Genomic DNA, 17,415 nt, shown 5'->3' with positions numbered 1-17,415 from the left:
GCCTCCATGGAAGCAATGGAGAAGAGAATGACAGAGGCAATACAAGCCATGGGGGAGCAGATAGAAAAAACATTGGGGGACCAACTGGAGAAGCAAACTCAGATTCATCTGAAACATCTAGAAGAAGTCCAAGAGAAGAACATAACAGCATTGAAGGAATTGGTTACTACAGAAATAACTTCAATCAAGCAAGAAATGGAAGGAGTTAAGAAGGATGTTCAAGCAAATGCAACCAAGACTACAGAGACAGAGGAGAAGATACAAAAAATAGAAGAGAAACAAGATTCTTTGACTCAACAAATTACAAGATCAGAGACAATGATGGAGTTCAGAAGGATGCAGACTCATCTGAGATTCAGAGGCATTAAGGAAACAGAGAATGAGAACTTAAAAGAAAAAATGATGGAAGTGATAACGGCTTTTCTGGGCGAGGAGGAAGGGTCAATGGACTCAGACTTTGATTTGATTTATAGAGTGAACTCCAGAATTGCAGAAAAGAAGAATTTACCAAGGGATGTAATTGTACAATTTGTAACAAGATCAATAACAGAGGAGATATTCAAGAAGCAATTCAACGTCCCTTTTGTAATAGAGGGAAACAAAATTATGGTGATGAGAGAACTCCCAAGAACAATACTGCAAGACAGGAAAAGGTATAAATCCTTGGCGGACAAACTCAGAGCTTTGAGCATCAGATATAGATGGGAGATTCCACAAGGTTTATCCTTTACGTATCAAGGTGGGAGGATTCAGATCAGATCGATGATGGACTTTTATAAATTTAAGGCGGACAATGCGGACGTCTTTGGAGAACTTTAAAATAAAACGCATAATGGAGTACAAATTGTTGTCATGGAATGTTAATGGATTAAATTCACCAAACAAGAGGAAAAGAATCAATCATTGGATACAGAAACAGAAATGCAACGTGATATGCTTGCAAGAAACACATATTAGAAAACAGGATATAAAATATTTAAAGAATGCTTTATTTGGAATTGAATTTTGTTCTGCGGCCTCAAACAAGAAAAAAGGAGTTGTGACATATGTGAAGAAGGAGTTACAACCTACAGAAATTTTTAAGGACATAGATGGCAGATACGTGGGTGTGGAATTAATGATTCAGCAGAAAAAAACATTGTTGATCAACGTGTACGCACCCAATGGAGCAAAGGAAAAATTTTTTAAGGATATAACTGACCAATTACAACAATTGACTTATGAGCAAGTTATTATGGCCGGAGACTTTAATGGGACAATAGATCGTCTAGACAGAAAACCACAAAAGGACAACGAATTCAGCGGAAAATTGCCAAAGAATTTTTTTGAATTAGTTAAGCAAGAAAAATTAGAAGATGTTTGGAGGAAATGGAACCCGATGCAGAAAGACTTTACTTTTTATTCCAATAGACATTGCTCTTTTTCCAGAATTGATATGATTTGGATGTCTGAAGAATTATCAATGAAAACACATAAGACTGAAATTTTGCCAAGATGTAATTCAGATCACAATCCGGTGGTATGGAGTTCCACAGAAAGGAAAAAACCCTTTCTGTGGAGGATTAATGAAGACTTGTTGGATAAGAAAACGGTAATTGAGATGTTAAAGGAAGAAACGAAACAATTCTTTCAACAAAATTTAAATAAAGAAACACCGATACAGATTGTATGGGATGCTTATAAAGCGGTGATGAGAGGAATTCTCATCTCGCAAAACGTGAAGCAAAAAAAGGAAAAACTTCAAAAACAAACAGAAGTGTTAGAAAAAATTGCTCAGAAAGAAAAGGAATTAAAAAAGAAGCCTGGAAAAAAGCAAATTATTAAAGAATTAAAGTTGCTGAAGGAACAACTGAATGAGACTTGGAATCAGGAAATGTATTGGAATTTAAAGAAGTTACAACAGAAATCTTTTGAAGGGGCGAACAAACCGGGAAAATACTTAGCTTGGCAACTTAAGGCTAGAAGAGAGAGAAGAATGATAACCAAAATAATAGAAGATGGAAAAGAGTTCGTTGATCCTAATGGAATAAAGAGATGTTTCTTCAAGTATTATGCTAAACTATTCCAAACAACTAGAGTTGATCTTGAGAAGATTAAAACATATTTAAAGGAGATTCCACTACCAAAAATAAGTAAGGAATACAAAGATTTATTAAATGGTCCAATTCAAAAAGAAGAAGTGATGAAGGCAATAGAAGAGACAAAGTTGGGGAAGGCGCCTGGGCCGGACGGATTTACAGCGAAATTCTACAAAAAGATGAAAGAAGAAATTTCCCCGGTCCTGGAAGCTTTAACCAACGAAATAAGAGAAAACAAAAAGGTGCCGGACTCATGGAAAGAAGCAATTATTTCTTTGATTCCAAAGGAAGGACAAGATTCAACAAATGTAAAGAACTACAGGCCAATATCTCTTTTGAACAACGATTATAAAATCTTTGCAAAAATTATTGCAGAAAGGGTGAAAAACTATTTACAAACGGTAATTTCTGAAGATCAAGCGGGCTTTTTACCCAAAAGGCAGATTAGAGACAATGTAAGAATAGTAATGGACGCAATTGAATATTATGAAAAGCACCCAGAAAAAGAAGTAGCTTTTCTGTTTGTTGATGCAGAAAAAGCTTTTGACAATCTTAATTGGAATTTTATGCACCAGATGATGGAAAAGATTGAAGCGGGACAACATTTTAGAAATTGTATTGAAGCTATCTATTCTGAACAAAGAGCTAAAATAAATGTGAATAAAGAACTGACAGATAACTTCAAAGTACAGAAAGGAACAAGGCAAGGTTGTCCGTTATCACCGTTATTATTTATCTGGGTATTGGAAATACTTTTACAAAAAATACAGTACGATCAAGAAATAAAGGGCTTGACACATAAAGGACACCAATACAAATATCGAGCATTTGCAGACGATGTAATGTTTATGGTGGAAAACCCAACAGAAAAATTGACATTGCTTTTTCAAAAAATAAAGGAGTTTGGAGAATTGGCCGGCTTTTACGTAAATAAGAATAAAACAAAACTTATATGTAAAAACATGATCAAACAAAAACAAGTGGAACTACAAGAACTGGTACAATGTGAAGTAGTTAAAAAAACAAAATACCTTGGAATTGAATTAACGGCAAAAAATATAGACCTATATAAGAATAATTATGAGAAATTATGGACTAAGCTGACTCAAGATTTTAAGAAATGGGATAAAATGAACTTATCACTGATGGGAAGAATATCAGTTATAAAAATGAATGTCCTACCACGTTTGATGTTCCTGTTCCAAACAATACCAATTCTGCATAAAACGGATTTGTTGGCCAAGTGGCAACAAGAGTTGTCAAAATTTGTTTGGGCAGGCAAGAAACCAAGGATCAAAATGAAAATACTTTGTGATGCCAAAGAAAGAGGAGGTCTACAAATGCCAAATCTTAGACTATATTATGAAGCGGTTTGTCTAACATGGATGGATCAATGGGTGAAGCTTGAAAATGACAGATTGTTGGGGTTGGAAGGGCATGATTGTAGATTTGGCTGGCATGCATATTTATGGTATGACAAGATAAAAATGGACAGTTTTTTTAAACTTCACTTGGTGAGAAAAGCTTTGTATATGGTATGGACAAGATATAAGAAGTACCAGAGTGACTTAAGACCATTGTGGATTGTACCAGTAGAAGTGTTGATATCTTACTCAAGACAGCGAGGTAGAGACTGGTTGCCATATAGAGATTTAATTAAAAAAGAGGGAACAGAGTGGGTAATGAAAAAGCAGAATGAAATTGAATATGAATATGAGTGGTTGAAATATATGCAGATTTATGATCTTTTTAGATCTGACAAAAAAAACTATGGTTTTAGAGAGGAAAAAAATGAAATTGAAAAGGTATGGGAGAGTGGAGGAGGAAAAAATATTTCTAAAATGTATAAGGTGTTGTTAAAATGGTATACTGAAGATGAAACTGTTAAAGAACAAATGTTAAAATGGGCTATTAATATGAATAAGGAAGTGGATATGGAAACTTGGGAATATTTGTGGAAAAACTCTATTAAGATCTCGACATGTACTAATGTTAAAGAAAATTGTTATAAGATGATGTATAGGTGGTACATGACACCTAAGAAGATTGCAAATATGAATCAAAATATGTCAAACAAATGTTGGAAATGTAAGAGGCATGAGGGCTCATTTTATCATATGTGGTGGACTTGTGAGAAAGCTGTAGACTTTTGGACAAAAGTCCACAATGAAATGCAAAAAATACTGAAATGTTCTTTTAAAAAAGCACCGGAAATTCTGCTTTTGGGACTCAAAATGGAAGAAGTCAATACGACTAAAAAAACTTTACTCTGGTACCTGATAGTGACAGCGAGAATGATTTATGCTCAGTTTTGGAAGACAGAAAAGGTACCAGAGGTTGAAGAATGGATACAAAAAGTTCTGTTCATGGCACAAATGGATAAGATTACAAAAAAACTGAATAACAAAGAAGACGATGAGTTTTTTGGAGAATGGAATGATTTTAAAATTTATCTGGAAAAGAACTGGGATGTGAAACAAAACTTAATATGTTTAGATCAATATTAAGTCAAACGATGTTATCTTTAGATTGTAATGATGAAAAACTGATATTGTTGATGATATGAAGTAATTTGGAGCAGGGGTGGAAGCATTGTGGGAAGCCATTGGAGGGAGGGGAGGAACTGGGAATGGGGTAGACAATTGATAGAATGAAATGTTTTATATGTTGTATTCCTGAGAAAAAAATAAAATTTGTTTACCAAAAAAAAAAAAGGAAAGACACTGCCAAGTCTAAAAGAAGACTTGTATGGTTAACAATGCAAATGAAGGAAGCTTTTAAAAAGTGGTAGGTCTGTCCCAATGAATTGAACAGGAGGGACCACAGGCTCTGGCAAAAGAAATGCAAGTCAATAATTAGGCATGCAAAAAGAGATTTTGAGGAGCAGATTGCTAAAAGCATCAGGACAAACAATTTATCCAGAGCAGGAAACCAGCCAGGGAAGCAGTGGGGCTTTTGGATGACCAAGGAATAAAAGGGATTGCTAAAGGAAGATAGGGAGGTGGCAGAGAAGCACAGTGGCTTTTTTTGCTTGTGTTCACTGTGGAAAGTGTAGGGCACGTACCCATGCCACAGCCCCTATTTTCAGGAAGGGAGTCTAAAGAACTGAGCCAAATTGAGGTGACGAGAGATGAAATTCTAGATCTGTTGAGGAAATTAAAAACTGATAAATCTCCAGGTCCTGATGGCATACACCCGAGAGTTCTTAAGGAACTCAGATGTGAAATAGTTGATCTACTAACCCATAGGGCTAATGGTGTCTAAACCTGCTGAGACTGAGAGGGAAAAAGATCTTGGGGTCGTAATGAATAGCTCAGTGAAGGTGTTAACCCAGTATGCTGCAGCAGTGAAAGAGGCAAACTCTGTGTTAAGAGATTATTAGGAAAGGGATTGAGAATAAAACGGCTGATATTATAATGCCCCCATATAGATCTTTGGTGCAGCCTCATTTGGAATACTGTGTACAGTTCCAGTCACCATATCTCAAAAAGGACAGTAGGATGGGCAGTAGGTTCAGGACAGACAACAGGAAATACTACTTTGAAACAGAGAGTGAATAAAATGTGAAATTCTCTTCCCAAGGATGTAGTGATGGCCACAGGAACAAACAGCTTTAAAAGGGGATTAGATAGATTCATGGAGGATAAGTCTATCAGTTGCTACTAGCCATGGTGACTGAGGGGAACCTCCACATTCAGAGGCACTAAACCTTTGAATCCCAGAGCCAGGAGGCAACATCAGGGGAAGGCCTAAGCCTCTATACCCTTTTGTCGGCCGTCCACAGGAACTGGTTGGCCATTGTGTGATGCAGGATGCTGGACTAGATGGGCCATTGGTCTGATCCAGCAGGGCTGATCTTACCTGATTTGTTGAGACACCTGGTTAGCAACATACCTGATTGGTCAAGTTACATCATTGGTCATACATTTGATTGGGTTATTTATTATTTGTATTTATAGCCCACTCATCCCGCGAGCGGGCTCAGGGCGGGTTACATCATATTAGCAATACAATAAAAAAATTAAAATACAATAATAAACATTAAAACAACAATTGCAGAATCATGCCAACACGGATCATTGGGCATAAAGAAAGATTCTTCAGTTTCGTTTCTGTCATTTGTCTGGATTACATCTAACTTTGGGACACTTCTTGATTTTGGGTGGGACTTGCTGGCCAGAGCGCTTGTCTTGGGCTTTGAGACCCTGTTGGACTCAATCTTGCCAGGTAACATCGATCTTGAGCCAATGCTTGTAAATGTGCTTAGATTAGATATTTAGCTTTATTATTTTATCCTCACAGTTCACTGCCCTTTTATTGTATATTCCTGCATAATCTTTTAATAAATTGTTTAAATTTTGTGGCATTCTTGGATTTCGGGGTTTCAATTTGAATCCAGTACTTTAGGTGTTTTCTGAAACTCACTTTGTAAGCATCCTACCTTGCAGGGCTGACTTCTTGAACTTAACCCTGGGAGGGCTGGAGGCTTGGTTTCTGGCTGATGGGATAGTAAGGGAACTTTTGGTAGTATACCCCTGGGGTGTGAGAATTCGCACTCCAGCCTTTTGTGGGGGGGGGGTTGCCTAATCTGTCCCCCTTAAGGAAGACTTTGGCTTTAAAATCTTTTGACACAAAGTAGTGATAAATATAGTTGCATTGATTGGTGGCCTCTGTACCTTCTGGCTGTCTTCTCTCTCTTACAGGAAAACATATTTGATCGACCTAAAATGGCTCCAAAGACTCCTATGAAAAATGAACCCATTGATTTGTCAAAGCAAAAAACCTATACCCCAGAGAGAAATCCAATTACACCTGTTAAGCTGAGTGATAGGCCCCTGACAGATCCGTGGACGCCCACAGCTAACCTGAAGATGCTTATTAGTGCTGCCAGCCCTGACATGAGGGATAGGGAAAAGAAGAAAGAGCTTTTCAGACCTATTGAGAACAGTGAATTTGGTGGTGCTTTTCCTGATTCCTTGCAGGTAAGAAACTTGTCATATAGTTTGTTGAGAGTGAGTGGTAGTTTAATGTCTGTTTCCATTAAACAATATTCTAACTTTTTCATAAGGAATAACTGTGACACTGCTGTCTTAGAGCTATGTACTGATAGGGAACCCATCTTTTGCCTCCTTCCAGATGTACTTCCTGTGTCTCTGTTGGGTGAAAAGGCTGTACTTTTGAGCTGAGGCCTCAATAAGGGATCCAGTCCTTTGTGACTCCTCAGTGCAAAAGACTGTTCTTTTGCTCCCCGCAAGTCCCTGACATTTCATACAGAACATTTGGAAGACTTGCCTGATTGGGTCTGGATGTTAATTACCTACAGACGCTTTGAGGATCTCCTACTCACAGTGCCTTGCCACCTCACCTGAAAAAAGACAAGACCAGTCTTGATGTCAAGGTCCTACAAGATATCTAGTCTTCACTTTGCGTTTGCTTCATCTCTTGCAGGTTTGCTGTGGTTTAACACCTGTCTTTTTTTCACTCTCTGGAACCAAAATCATAGGTCCTTATATTGCCTGAATAGGCAAACACTGGTCTAGTAAGGAAAGCATAGACTCCATAATTCATTTCAGCTCTTTATTTCTACATAACAACTATATCAAAATGACAGTAACATGCAATAATAACAACAGCAGATATAATTTTGCTCAAACATGACAGTTCCTCAGGGCGGTCTTTAAGAAATATGATGAAATCAAGAGATTTACGAACCTGAAGATCCTGCCTGTTCAAACATGTTCCTTTCGTCATCTTCATCACAGCACTTCTCATGATGTTGTTTCATTCAGGCCACCAGGTCTTGCATTTCTTTGTTGCAGTGTTTGCATTTTGCACGCATGCTTGCCTTACCCATAAGGTAGAGGAACTTCATCAAAATATTCCCAAACTGGGTCTCTTTTATGGCCTGCTACCATTACAGGTTTTCTCCTCCAGGGAAATAATCCTATCTCAATATATAAAAGGCATGCTATGCTGGCAACAACTCACCTACTCTCCAATTGGCCACTGGAGAAGCCACCTTGACATCCTGTTGGCCTGTCCCACCAGCTCCTCCATTCTTAAACCCCCACGTTTGACACGTTGCATCTTGGGAGTTGTAGTTCTCAGCTGGCCTTACTACAATCATAGCAAAACGAATTAGAACTACAACTCCCAAGTTGGGAGTCCCAAGAGGGCATGGGGCATTAGCAGGGAGTCAGTTGAAGTGTTAATCAGTTAAATTGAGGGGTGGGGAGGCCTGGACACCTCCATGAATTACAATTGATCTCCAGACTACAGAGATCAGTCCCCATAGATAAAATAGTTGCTTTGGAGGGTGAGCTCTATGGGCAGTATATTTCACTGAAGTCCTTCAACAAACCAGGCCCTCCTCTAAGTATTTCCAACCTCCAGGCAGCACCGGGAGATCTGCAATTATTACAATTGATCTTGAGATGTCCGAGATCAGTTCTCCTGGAGAAAATGGCTGCTTTGGACAGTGGACCCTATGGCATTATACCCTGCTGAGGTCCCTCCCCACATAAGCCAACCTCCATGCAGCACCTGGAGATCTACAATTATTACAACTGATCTCGAGATAACCAAGATCAGTTCTCCTGGAGAAAATGGCTGCTTTGGACAGTGAACTCTATGGCATTATATCCTGCTGAGGACCCTCCCCACATAAGCCAACCTCCAGGCAGCACCTGGAGATCTCCAGCTATTACAACTGATCTCGAGATGACCAAGATCAGTTCTGGAGAAAATAGCTGCTTTGGGTAGTGGACACTATGGCATTATATCCTGCTGAGGTCCCTCCCCACCCCAAACCCTGCCCTCCCCAGGCTCTACTCCTCAAATCTACAGGTGTTTCTCAACCCAGAGTTGGCAACCCTGTAACTGGCTATGGAAGCACTTTCCAGACCCTTGGAACCCAGAAAACATGGCATAGGAAGAGGTGCTTTTCTACCTTAGCTGCTACTGCATAGCCCCAAATCAACATAAGTCAGGTGTGGAGGGAACCATACCTGTTACCATGCGGCTCTCCTCCCATACTACCCACTTGGGGCAGCAAAATTACTTGAGACAGCCCTGCCTTATAGCTAAGCAGAAGGAAATAAACATGGCTCGCCTCCCTCTATTTTCCCCTTCCCTCTGCCACCCCACCAGCCACAGCCAGGATACTCATCTGGAGGCTCTTTCCAGCGTCCATTGTATTTCTTCCCACAATGGGCCTTACTCTTAGTAATATGATAAACCTCAGGCTATACACACAAAGATCCAAAGACTTACTGCTCAAATGGTTTTACTTTCGTTTTTACTGCTTGCCCCTCCCTCCTCAAACTTAGCTTCTTTTGCAGATCTATTCCACTCCCAACAGTCTTCTATTCATTTAATTTTTCAAATTTAGCACTTAAGAGATAAGGGGTTGATTCTGTGTACATAGATTTGTCAAGGAACGATGGGATTAAGGTCTTTTTCTCAACTCTGTATGTTTATTTTATAACATCTTTGCTGTGAAGAAGAGGCATGTGATCTCTGCAGACACAAATTCACAGTTCTGAGAACTGTAAAACCCAGCATCTATGATAATATCTTCTTGAAGACAGAAAAATTGCCCAATAATCTTACAGAAACCTCTGGAAGAGCATGACATTGTGAATGGATTAATGGAATTCATTTACCAAAAAATGTAAACATTGCATGACTATACAGCCTCATGCTGCATAATTAAGGACTAATCCTTATTTCATGAATAATCTTTGGACTATAATGTATCTTAAATAGAAAACTATCTTTAGATAGATTTTTTTTTCCTCAAAAAGCATTTTATTTAAAAATCCAATTTAAATTTTTTTTAAAATCCATTTTTTGTTGTTTTTTTAAAAAAATATTGATTTTTATCCACCCTGATTCAAACTGAAACAAGTTAAATGATTTTTGAAAGAAAAGACTTACATGGAAGCATAGGAAGATTTTAGCAAACAAATAAACGTACATAGTTACATAGAAGTACAATCGAATTCAGTCACTGGTTTTGCTACAATGAATATCCTCCTCCCCATTCTAATTTAAAGCCAGTAGGGCAGTCCAGCACCTTCTTAGCCCATTGACTTCAGTGTACTTAGAAGGCTGAAACTCTTTTCCTGCAGCCTTCAAGCTTCCACCAAAGCCCATCACTTTTTGAGTTTCAAGAAACACTCTGGCAAGTCACCTACATATGCATCTCAGTCCAAATATTATCTTAAATTCAAACTAGTTCAGTTGAAATATTATTCAGAATACACTGTAAAATCCAATAATTTATATTCTTTGCTAGTCCTTAGTTCCATAGTTATATTGTGTGAAATTGGACACATTCTTTTTCAGAAGACATTGTTGGCATATCAAAGTAAGCCTACTTACAGGCCCCTAACTATATATCCACCTATGAAAATTTCCAGTTTGGGCTGATATTTACATTAGTCGCATTATCTTGTCTTCTGCAAAGCAAAACAGTCATCTTATTTACAGAACATGGTGTCTTTGTAAGACAGGTTTCCCAAGGCAAAACACTTCAAAGTTGTTGCTGTCCATCAGTTCATTTTCTCATTTCCTTGTCTCACAGAAAAACCTCCATGATTAGACTCTGTGTTTTTTCAAGACGGATTCCGTCTTAACTAGGATGCTCCAAGTTCCTTGAAGCAGTATTATCACGTTGCTAGGACAACTAACAACTTGCGCAAATTGTTCTACTTCAATTCTTCTCCAGATTCTGATTACCTATTCATCTAATAAAATAATTGCTTCTCCTTCTTTATTCGTACCTGTTATTATAAGCTGTGTGTTTGACTGGCCAGCCATATACCACTTCTTCTATGCAGCTGCATATATAGGACCACTCCTCATATTAGATTTTACAGCATATGATCTTGTAAACAAAGAATACTTACAAAAGACATTAAACATCTCTGTGTTTTCCATATCTTGTGCACAATACATTTTACAGTTTTTTAGTGTGTTTCCCACCAAGGGACCAAGTATTCCATCATGAATATGAGACTGTAAAATGCCTGTGAGCTGTATGGCAGCCACCATATTAATGAAATATAAATTATGCAATTACTTGTGATCAAAATATGAAAATTATGTGCACTTCTCCCTCTTTCATAGTTTTCTGATTGAAAAAGTCAGCCCATCCCTGATTTACAGCATAATTTAGTCCAACTGCTATAATATGCTTATGATGGATTACTCCATTCTTTGAATGATCTGAATTCAAAGTATGGTTACATGTGTTCATTAGCTTGCCTTCCATTTATTATGTATATTAAGTACTGTTTGGGAATACTTTCTAAAAACTTAAATGAACATTGGCACGTCTGCAACCTATGCATCAATTTTAAACCACCCCCACTATATGAAGTTTATTATGCATAATACTGCAGAAGGCAGTATAGATACTGCAAGCTGTAAAATTAAGAAATCTTACTGGGAATTGTCTCAGCTCCCCTTCAAGTGAGAATTGCTTTGAATAAGTTATTGCTTAAAAGAAACTTTACTGCCTTCCGGACTATTAAGTCAGATCCAACTTCTCTGTAAACTTCCTCAGGTAATAGCACAAAAAACACACCTGAGTGAGGGGACTTTGAAAGTGGCCCTCTACAGTATAGCTCTTGAACTATGGAGCCCTGATAGAATGCTCTCTTTAGGAACAATCCTCAAAGCCAGAACAATGATTCCTGAAAGCACCGCTCCTTCTTTAGAGACAAGCAGAGAAACTCCCAGTCAGAATTTGGTTTCATTTTTGTGCCATGAACAACAAGTATTGTTGGGAACTGTCTTACAGACAGAAGCACTTCTCTGTTGTTTGGGAAGGAATGGGATTACAGGGGGGGGGGGTTTCCTCCCCTTAATTACTTCTTGTAATTTATTTCGTGTTTTCTTTATAAAGTAAGATGCCACCTTAACAACGCTGTCCTAAGCAGAGTGGTACCCTTCTAAGTCCATTGACTTCAGTGGGCTTAGAAGAGTAACTCTGCTTAAGATGGCGCTGTTAAGATAGCATCTTAAATGCTGGCAGAAAAGTAGCGTTGAACTAAATAAGTACTGTTTCTGTGTTACTTATTTGCCACGGTGCATCTCAGAGGACATAACGTATCCTGTGCATCAGCCTACTGCTCATGGCTGCTTCTGGTGCCCAATTCTGGCCATTATCCACTGTGAGAAGCAGAGAAAGCTCTAAGGTCAGAAGGGATGAAGAAAGGACAGATTCAGCAGACCCGTTGTGGTTTTCTGGAACAGGGTCCTAGATATGCAGAGGACATTTTCTTGATTGCTAATATACATTGGGTGAGACAGGCGGAGTTAGATCCACCCAGCTTTTCCACACAGTCTTGGCCAGTTTCCTCATTACAGCCCCCTTTCATGTGGTTTTTGTCCACGCAGTTCCCGTGATCACAAACATAGCCCTTTTTGCTGGTCAAAGGGGATCCTGTCCTTCCTTTTTCACATGTAAAAAATCCCCTGTTCTCATCCAACCCAGGATCTCTTGCCTGGTTCACATGAACTAAATGTTCAGCTCTGAACATAAGTTTCTAAATTTTATATTAATTTTTCAGCTTGAAGTCTAGATGTGACGTATTTGGCATACTATAGATTTTATCAGTATCCCAGCTAACAGCAGAGTGCCATTAAAAAGCCTTTGTATCTGTTTCTTTAATAGTGTGATGCTGTAGATGATGGAACAGCAGATGACTATGAAAAGCAGAGACCCAGCAGAAAGCAGAAAAGCTTAGGACTATTGTGCCAAAAGTTTTTAGCTCGTTACCCCAGTTACCCACTATCAGCAGAAAAAACAACAATTTCATTGGATGAAGTGGCTTCCAGTCTCGGTTTGTATGAAAGAAAACAATGCTGACTGCGAGAATGATGTTCCTAATGAATTGTGTAAATGAGTTAGGCTGTTTGTACAGTTTCTGTCCATTTCAGTGGGGCTTACTTTGGTGGTGGAGGAAAGGGCTCTCAAGTCACAGCTGACGTACGGCGCCCCCAAAGGTTTTCAAGGCAAGAGACTTTTTGCCATTGCCTGCTGTGCCTTGGAGGTCTCCTATCCAAATACTGTCCAGGGCCAACCCCGCTTAGCTTCCGAGATTTGACAAGATCAGGCTAACCAGGGCTGCTGCCACACACGCTAAGTAATCCACTTTCAATCCACTTTCAGTGCACTTTCAAAGTGGAGTTTTACTGTGTGAACTGGCAAAATCCACTTTGAAAGTGCACTAAAAGTGGATTTAAAGTGGATTATTTAGCGTGTGTGGCAGCAGCCCAGGGCTATACAGGTCACTAAGAGGCATTCCTAAATAATCCGCTGTGAACCTATAGATTTATATGGGTTCACAGCTGATTATTTAGTAATTATATTAATAGAATGTATTTAGAAATACTGTTAAAAACATATAATGGAAATGAGTATTGGAAGTCCTCAGTCCCACAGTCTTCCCCTTCCCTCCGTGGGTGGGGGAGGGTATTGGACAAAGGGACAGAATGTTGTTTGTTCTCTTCCATTCAACACCAGAATTCCAAACCACGGTTTTCAGTGTATTTGAACGCAGCCTTAGAGATGTGAGAGAGAATATATCTGAGACTGGTTTCTGTGCCTTTATTTTAATTAATGTGTGTGTGTGTGTATGTGTATTTAAAAACATATTCACATGAAATGGCATGTCACGTGAATATATATAAAACTGAAATGCCCCACCAATAGTAATAATTCTAGTTGTCAATGACATGAGCAAAGATATTTTGTACATACATTGCTCTGTTCATTAGCTGTAAGTAAATTTTATGTCTTCTCTAAACTTTTTGTATCTTCGTGGCTACGTTATCATCTACTGGTGATATTCTTTCACACAGATAACAGCTCAGTTCATTGCCCATTGTTCAACTGAAATAGTTGAATTTAGGCAAATTTAGTCTGCTTGGTTTCTTTGACACGACATCAGAGGCATTCCAAATAAATTTTACTTAACTGGATTGTTAATTGGGTTGTAAGGGACTGAACATAGACATAGTACATGTCATTATAACCCGTAGATCTTTCTTGGTTCAGGACTGAACATTGGTTCAGGACTGAACTGTAAAATTATTAATTTTTCTGTTCACATAGCATATTTTCTTAAAATAGATTTTTGTCATAGTGTTGTCAGGGTAAAATTGTTTAGCCTTTCGCTGTATGAAGTTTAATGAAAAATGTAATAAAAAGTGACAGCATCAAGAAATGAGACCAGAGCAGTAAGTCATTTTCACTGTAGGCTCACAACTCCACATTTGCTACTAGGGCAAGATACCTCCAAATCTTAACACAACAGTGTCATTTTTATGGTTCCCTGAATTCAAATTAATGCTCCCACCTCTGGCTTGGTTGGGGGTTCAGGAACAGTGCCTTCTCACAGATATAAATCTTTATATGAAGTACATATTATAAATGGGTGAACCTGTAGCACACGCTTGAGATAACACATCTCTAAATAAATTTCTGACCCTATGGAAGCTGCTGGATCCATGACCTGGCCAGGTTGTTCTAGGTTATACATTCAGAAGGATGGGGCCGCAGCAACAGCTTCACTGGGTGCTAGGGTGCCAAACCTCCCGCTGTGGTGGCAGACCTCCTGCTGGCTGCCTCTTTTCCTGCTCAGAGCAGTGGCAGGAAAGAAAATTGCCCTCTGTAATTACCTTCTTTGGCCAGCAGTTGTGTAGACAGCCAATGCCTGGACAATGGCTCCTAGTTTGAGTCCAGTGGTGTCTGTATTCAGACAAAAAAGTGAAATGTAAGAGCATCTCTTAAAATTTATGAAAAATGGTCAGAAGTGAATCTTTTTAAATTACACAATATGGCACTACATTGTTTATGTATGCAGAACATTCACTACAATAAAGCCAAAAATTTGTAGCACTTCAACACTTATTAAATAAATTGCTTGTGGGGTGATACGCAGTGGAAACTGGAAACACTGAGTATGACTCAGTTTACTTTTTATTAGGAGACTATCCATGCCTTGTTTTGTGTGACCAGGAGAGGGGAATTTTTGTGGCATTTAATGAAAGGTTTTGGAAGATAGGCAGAGGGACTATGTAGTCTTGAAACACTACAAGTAGCTGCCCTTTCTTACCCTTGGTTTTGCTTCTGTCTCTATATCCAGGAGTTGAACGCAGGCGAATTTATGACATAGTGAATGTCCTAGAGTCCCTTCAACTTGTTAGCCGAGTGGCTAAGAATCAATACTGTTGGCATGGTCTACACAGCCTGAGTCAGACTCTGAAAAACCTCCAAGAAATAGGAGAGCTGCAAAAATATGAAGAACTGATGGCTTATTTCCAGCATAAAGAAGTAGACCTCGAGTGTAGATTTGGAGAACACAAAAGAGAGACCTTTATAGACTTCCAAGACAGACAGTTGCTTGACTTCTCAGAGACAGATTGTCCGTCTGGTAAGTTAACTACGGATACTGGCGAAGCAGGCTTGATATTCTTGCCATCTTCGGTACAAAAATCTGTGTGGTGCTACTCTATTTTTAATTTTAAAAAAATAAACAACTGCATAGAAAAGGAAACTACTTCTTGAAGACAGACCTCCTTTTCCTCCAAGTGTGGGGACTACATAATAGCTTGTGGCTCTGTCCCCACTTGTTATCCCAATCCTTCTTCACTTGGCAACTCTCATTTTTATCTTTCTGGAACACAAGCCAAATAGCCTTATCTCACTCTCCATTATATTGAACACAGGTATCAGCAGAAACGGTAGAATTAGGTTAAAACCCTGTTCATAGTCTCACTTTCCATTGCAGTGCTTCAGGATATCATTTTACTGTGGGTTTTTTCTCTTGAAGCAAGAGTTAAAAGTGTGCCTTCCCATCTGTTTATGTGCAATTATTTTCTGCTTTTAAAAAACCAACCGTCTCCCACAAGGATTTCCCCCCCCCTGAACAAGAAACCTTCGTAATGTTTTCTTGGCTGTGATAGATGTGACATGCTGAGACTTGGGTTGTGTTTGTAATACAGCATCTGCAAACAGCAGAAAGGACAAGTCGCTGAGGATTATGAGCCAAAAATTTGTCATGCTGTTCCTTGTCTCCAAGACCAAGATAGTCACTCTCGACATAGCAGCAAAAATATTGATAGAAGAAAGCCAGGATATTGCAGATCACAGCAAGTTTAAAAGTAAGGCTTATTTCCAAATGGTAAGTTATTATCCAGTCACTGAAGAGAAGTTCTGTCGTATCGACAGACCTAGAGAGCATCCCAAAATAGAGCTGCACTCTTCTAAACTAGTCAGTTTCAATGGATGGGGAAGGTGTAGGCTCTGTTTAAGATTGTGGCGCATATTTGGTTTTTCAGCCTTCCAGGAAGCATTTTCAATGGAAGTTAAGAGCAATGTCATATGGTGATACATGGGCCTACTACATGATTATTTGGCATTTATTGCTTACTGTAATAAAAATATCACACACCAACCTCAACACCTGAACTTAACCTACCTCTATAGATTGGTTATATTTCCAACAGATAGTACTGCTTACTTAATTAAAATCAATACATTGGTTTACGTGGGACACAAGACTGGACTGGAGGACGACAATAGAAATCATTGGTACTATGTTTTTCTTCAACGGACATGTACACCCAAATTATAAGCAACATTTTGAGTCTCTACCTGATCCCTGTGGACAGCTGTTGTCAGAAAACTCAACTTACTTTAGCCAGGTCAACTACATTTATATTTACTGCATTCATTCATTTTGATTTAAACTGCCCTTTCTTTCTTAGCAAAGGTACGAAGACTGTATGATATTGCCAATGTCCTAACAAGCCTGGGGCTCATAAAGAAAGTTCATGTAACAGAAGAAAGAGGTCGTAAACCAGCCTTCAAATGGATTGGGCCTGTGGAATTCAGTGCTGATTGTGGTAAATTTCTTTACATCATGTCATTTATATTAGGTCATTTCTCTCATTGGAATATCCAGCTGCTTTAACAGCCTCTGTAGGTGTCTTTGTACATGCATAAATAATACTGGATGACATCTGAATGTGTTTAAATTGAAAAGCAAAGGTTCTGCTACGTTGGATCCTATGACTCCAATTCTATTAAGTCATTGATGGAGAAAAACTTTTTCCACCGGAGAAAGACTTTGACAAGAAAGACAGGCAGGATCTGACTTAGCAGCAGGGAGTCATAGGACCATCCCCAGTGATTTTTCAGTGAGCATCTTTATGGTGATAACTATTTCTGTGTCTTTCACTTTAAAAAAAGAAAAAGAGCAGCACTGTATTAAGTATTCAAATGGTATGCACGCAGTTCATCAACATGCAAATACATTTT

At 38.7% G+C, this 17,415-nt stretch overlaps 1 protein-coding gene across 1 annotated transcript in view; it reads left to right on the top strand.

Annotated features, from left to right (window-relative positions):
* Positions 1-17,415, top strand: part of E2F7 (E2F transcription factor 7) — a 41,608-nt gene that overhangs the window by 10,243 nt on the left and 13,950 nt on the right. Inside the window, exons 3-7 of the mRNA XM_015406653.1 lie at positions 6,782-7,060; positions 12,763-12,931; positions 15,239-15,526; positions 16,098-16,256; positions 16,863-16,997. Of these exons, the coding sequence (XP_015262139.1) occupies positions 6,782-7,060; positions 12,763-12,931; positions 15,239-15,526; positions 16,098-16,256; positions 16,863-16,997 (1,030 nt within the window). The remainder of the gene's footprint in view (positions 1-6,781; positions 7,061-12,762; positions 12,932-15,238; positions 15,527-16,097; positions 16,257-16,862; positions 16,998-17,415) is intronic.

Source organism: Gekko japonicus, unplaced genomic scaffold (assembly GCF_001447785.1).
Source record: "Gekko japonicus isolate JY-2015 unplaced genomic scaffold, Gekko_japonicus_V1.1 scaffold188, whole genome shotgun sequence".
NCBI classification, from domain to species: domain Eukaryota; kingdom Metazoa; phylum Chordata; class Lepidosauria; order Squamata; family Gekkonidae; genus Gekko; species Gekko japonicus.
The sequence above is the reverse complement of the archived record's forward strand: the minus strand, read 5'-3'. Positions and strand labels throughout refer to the sequence as shown.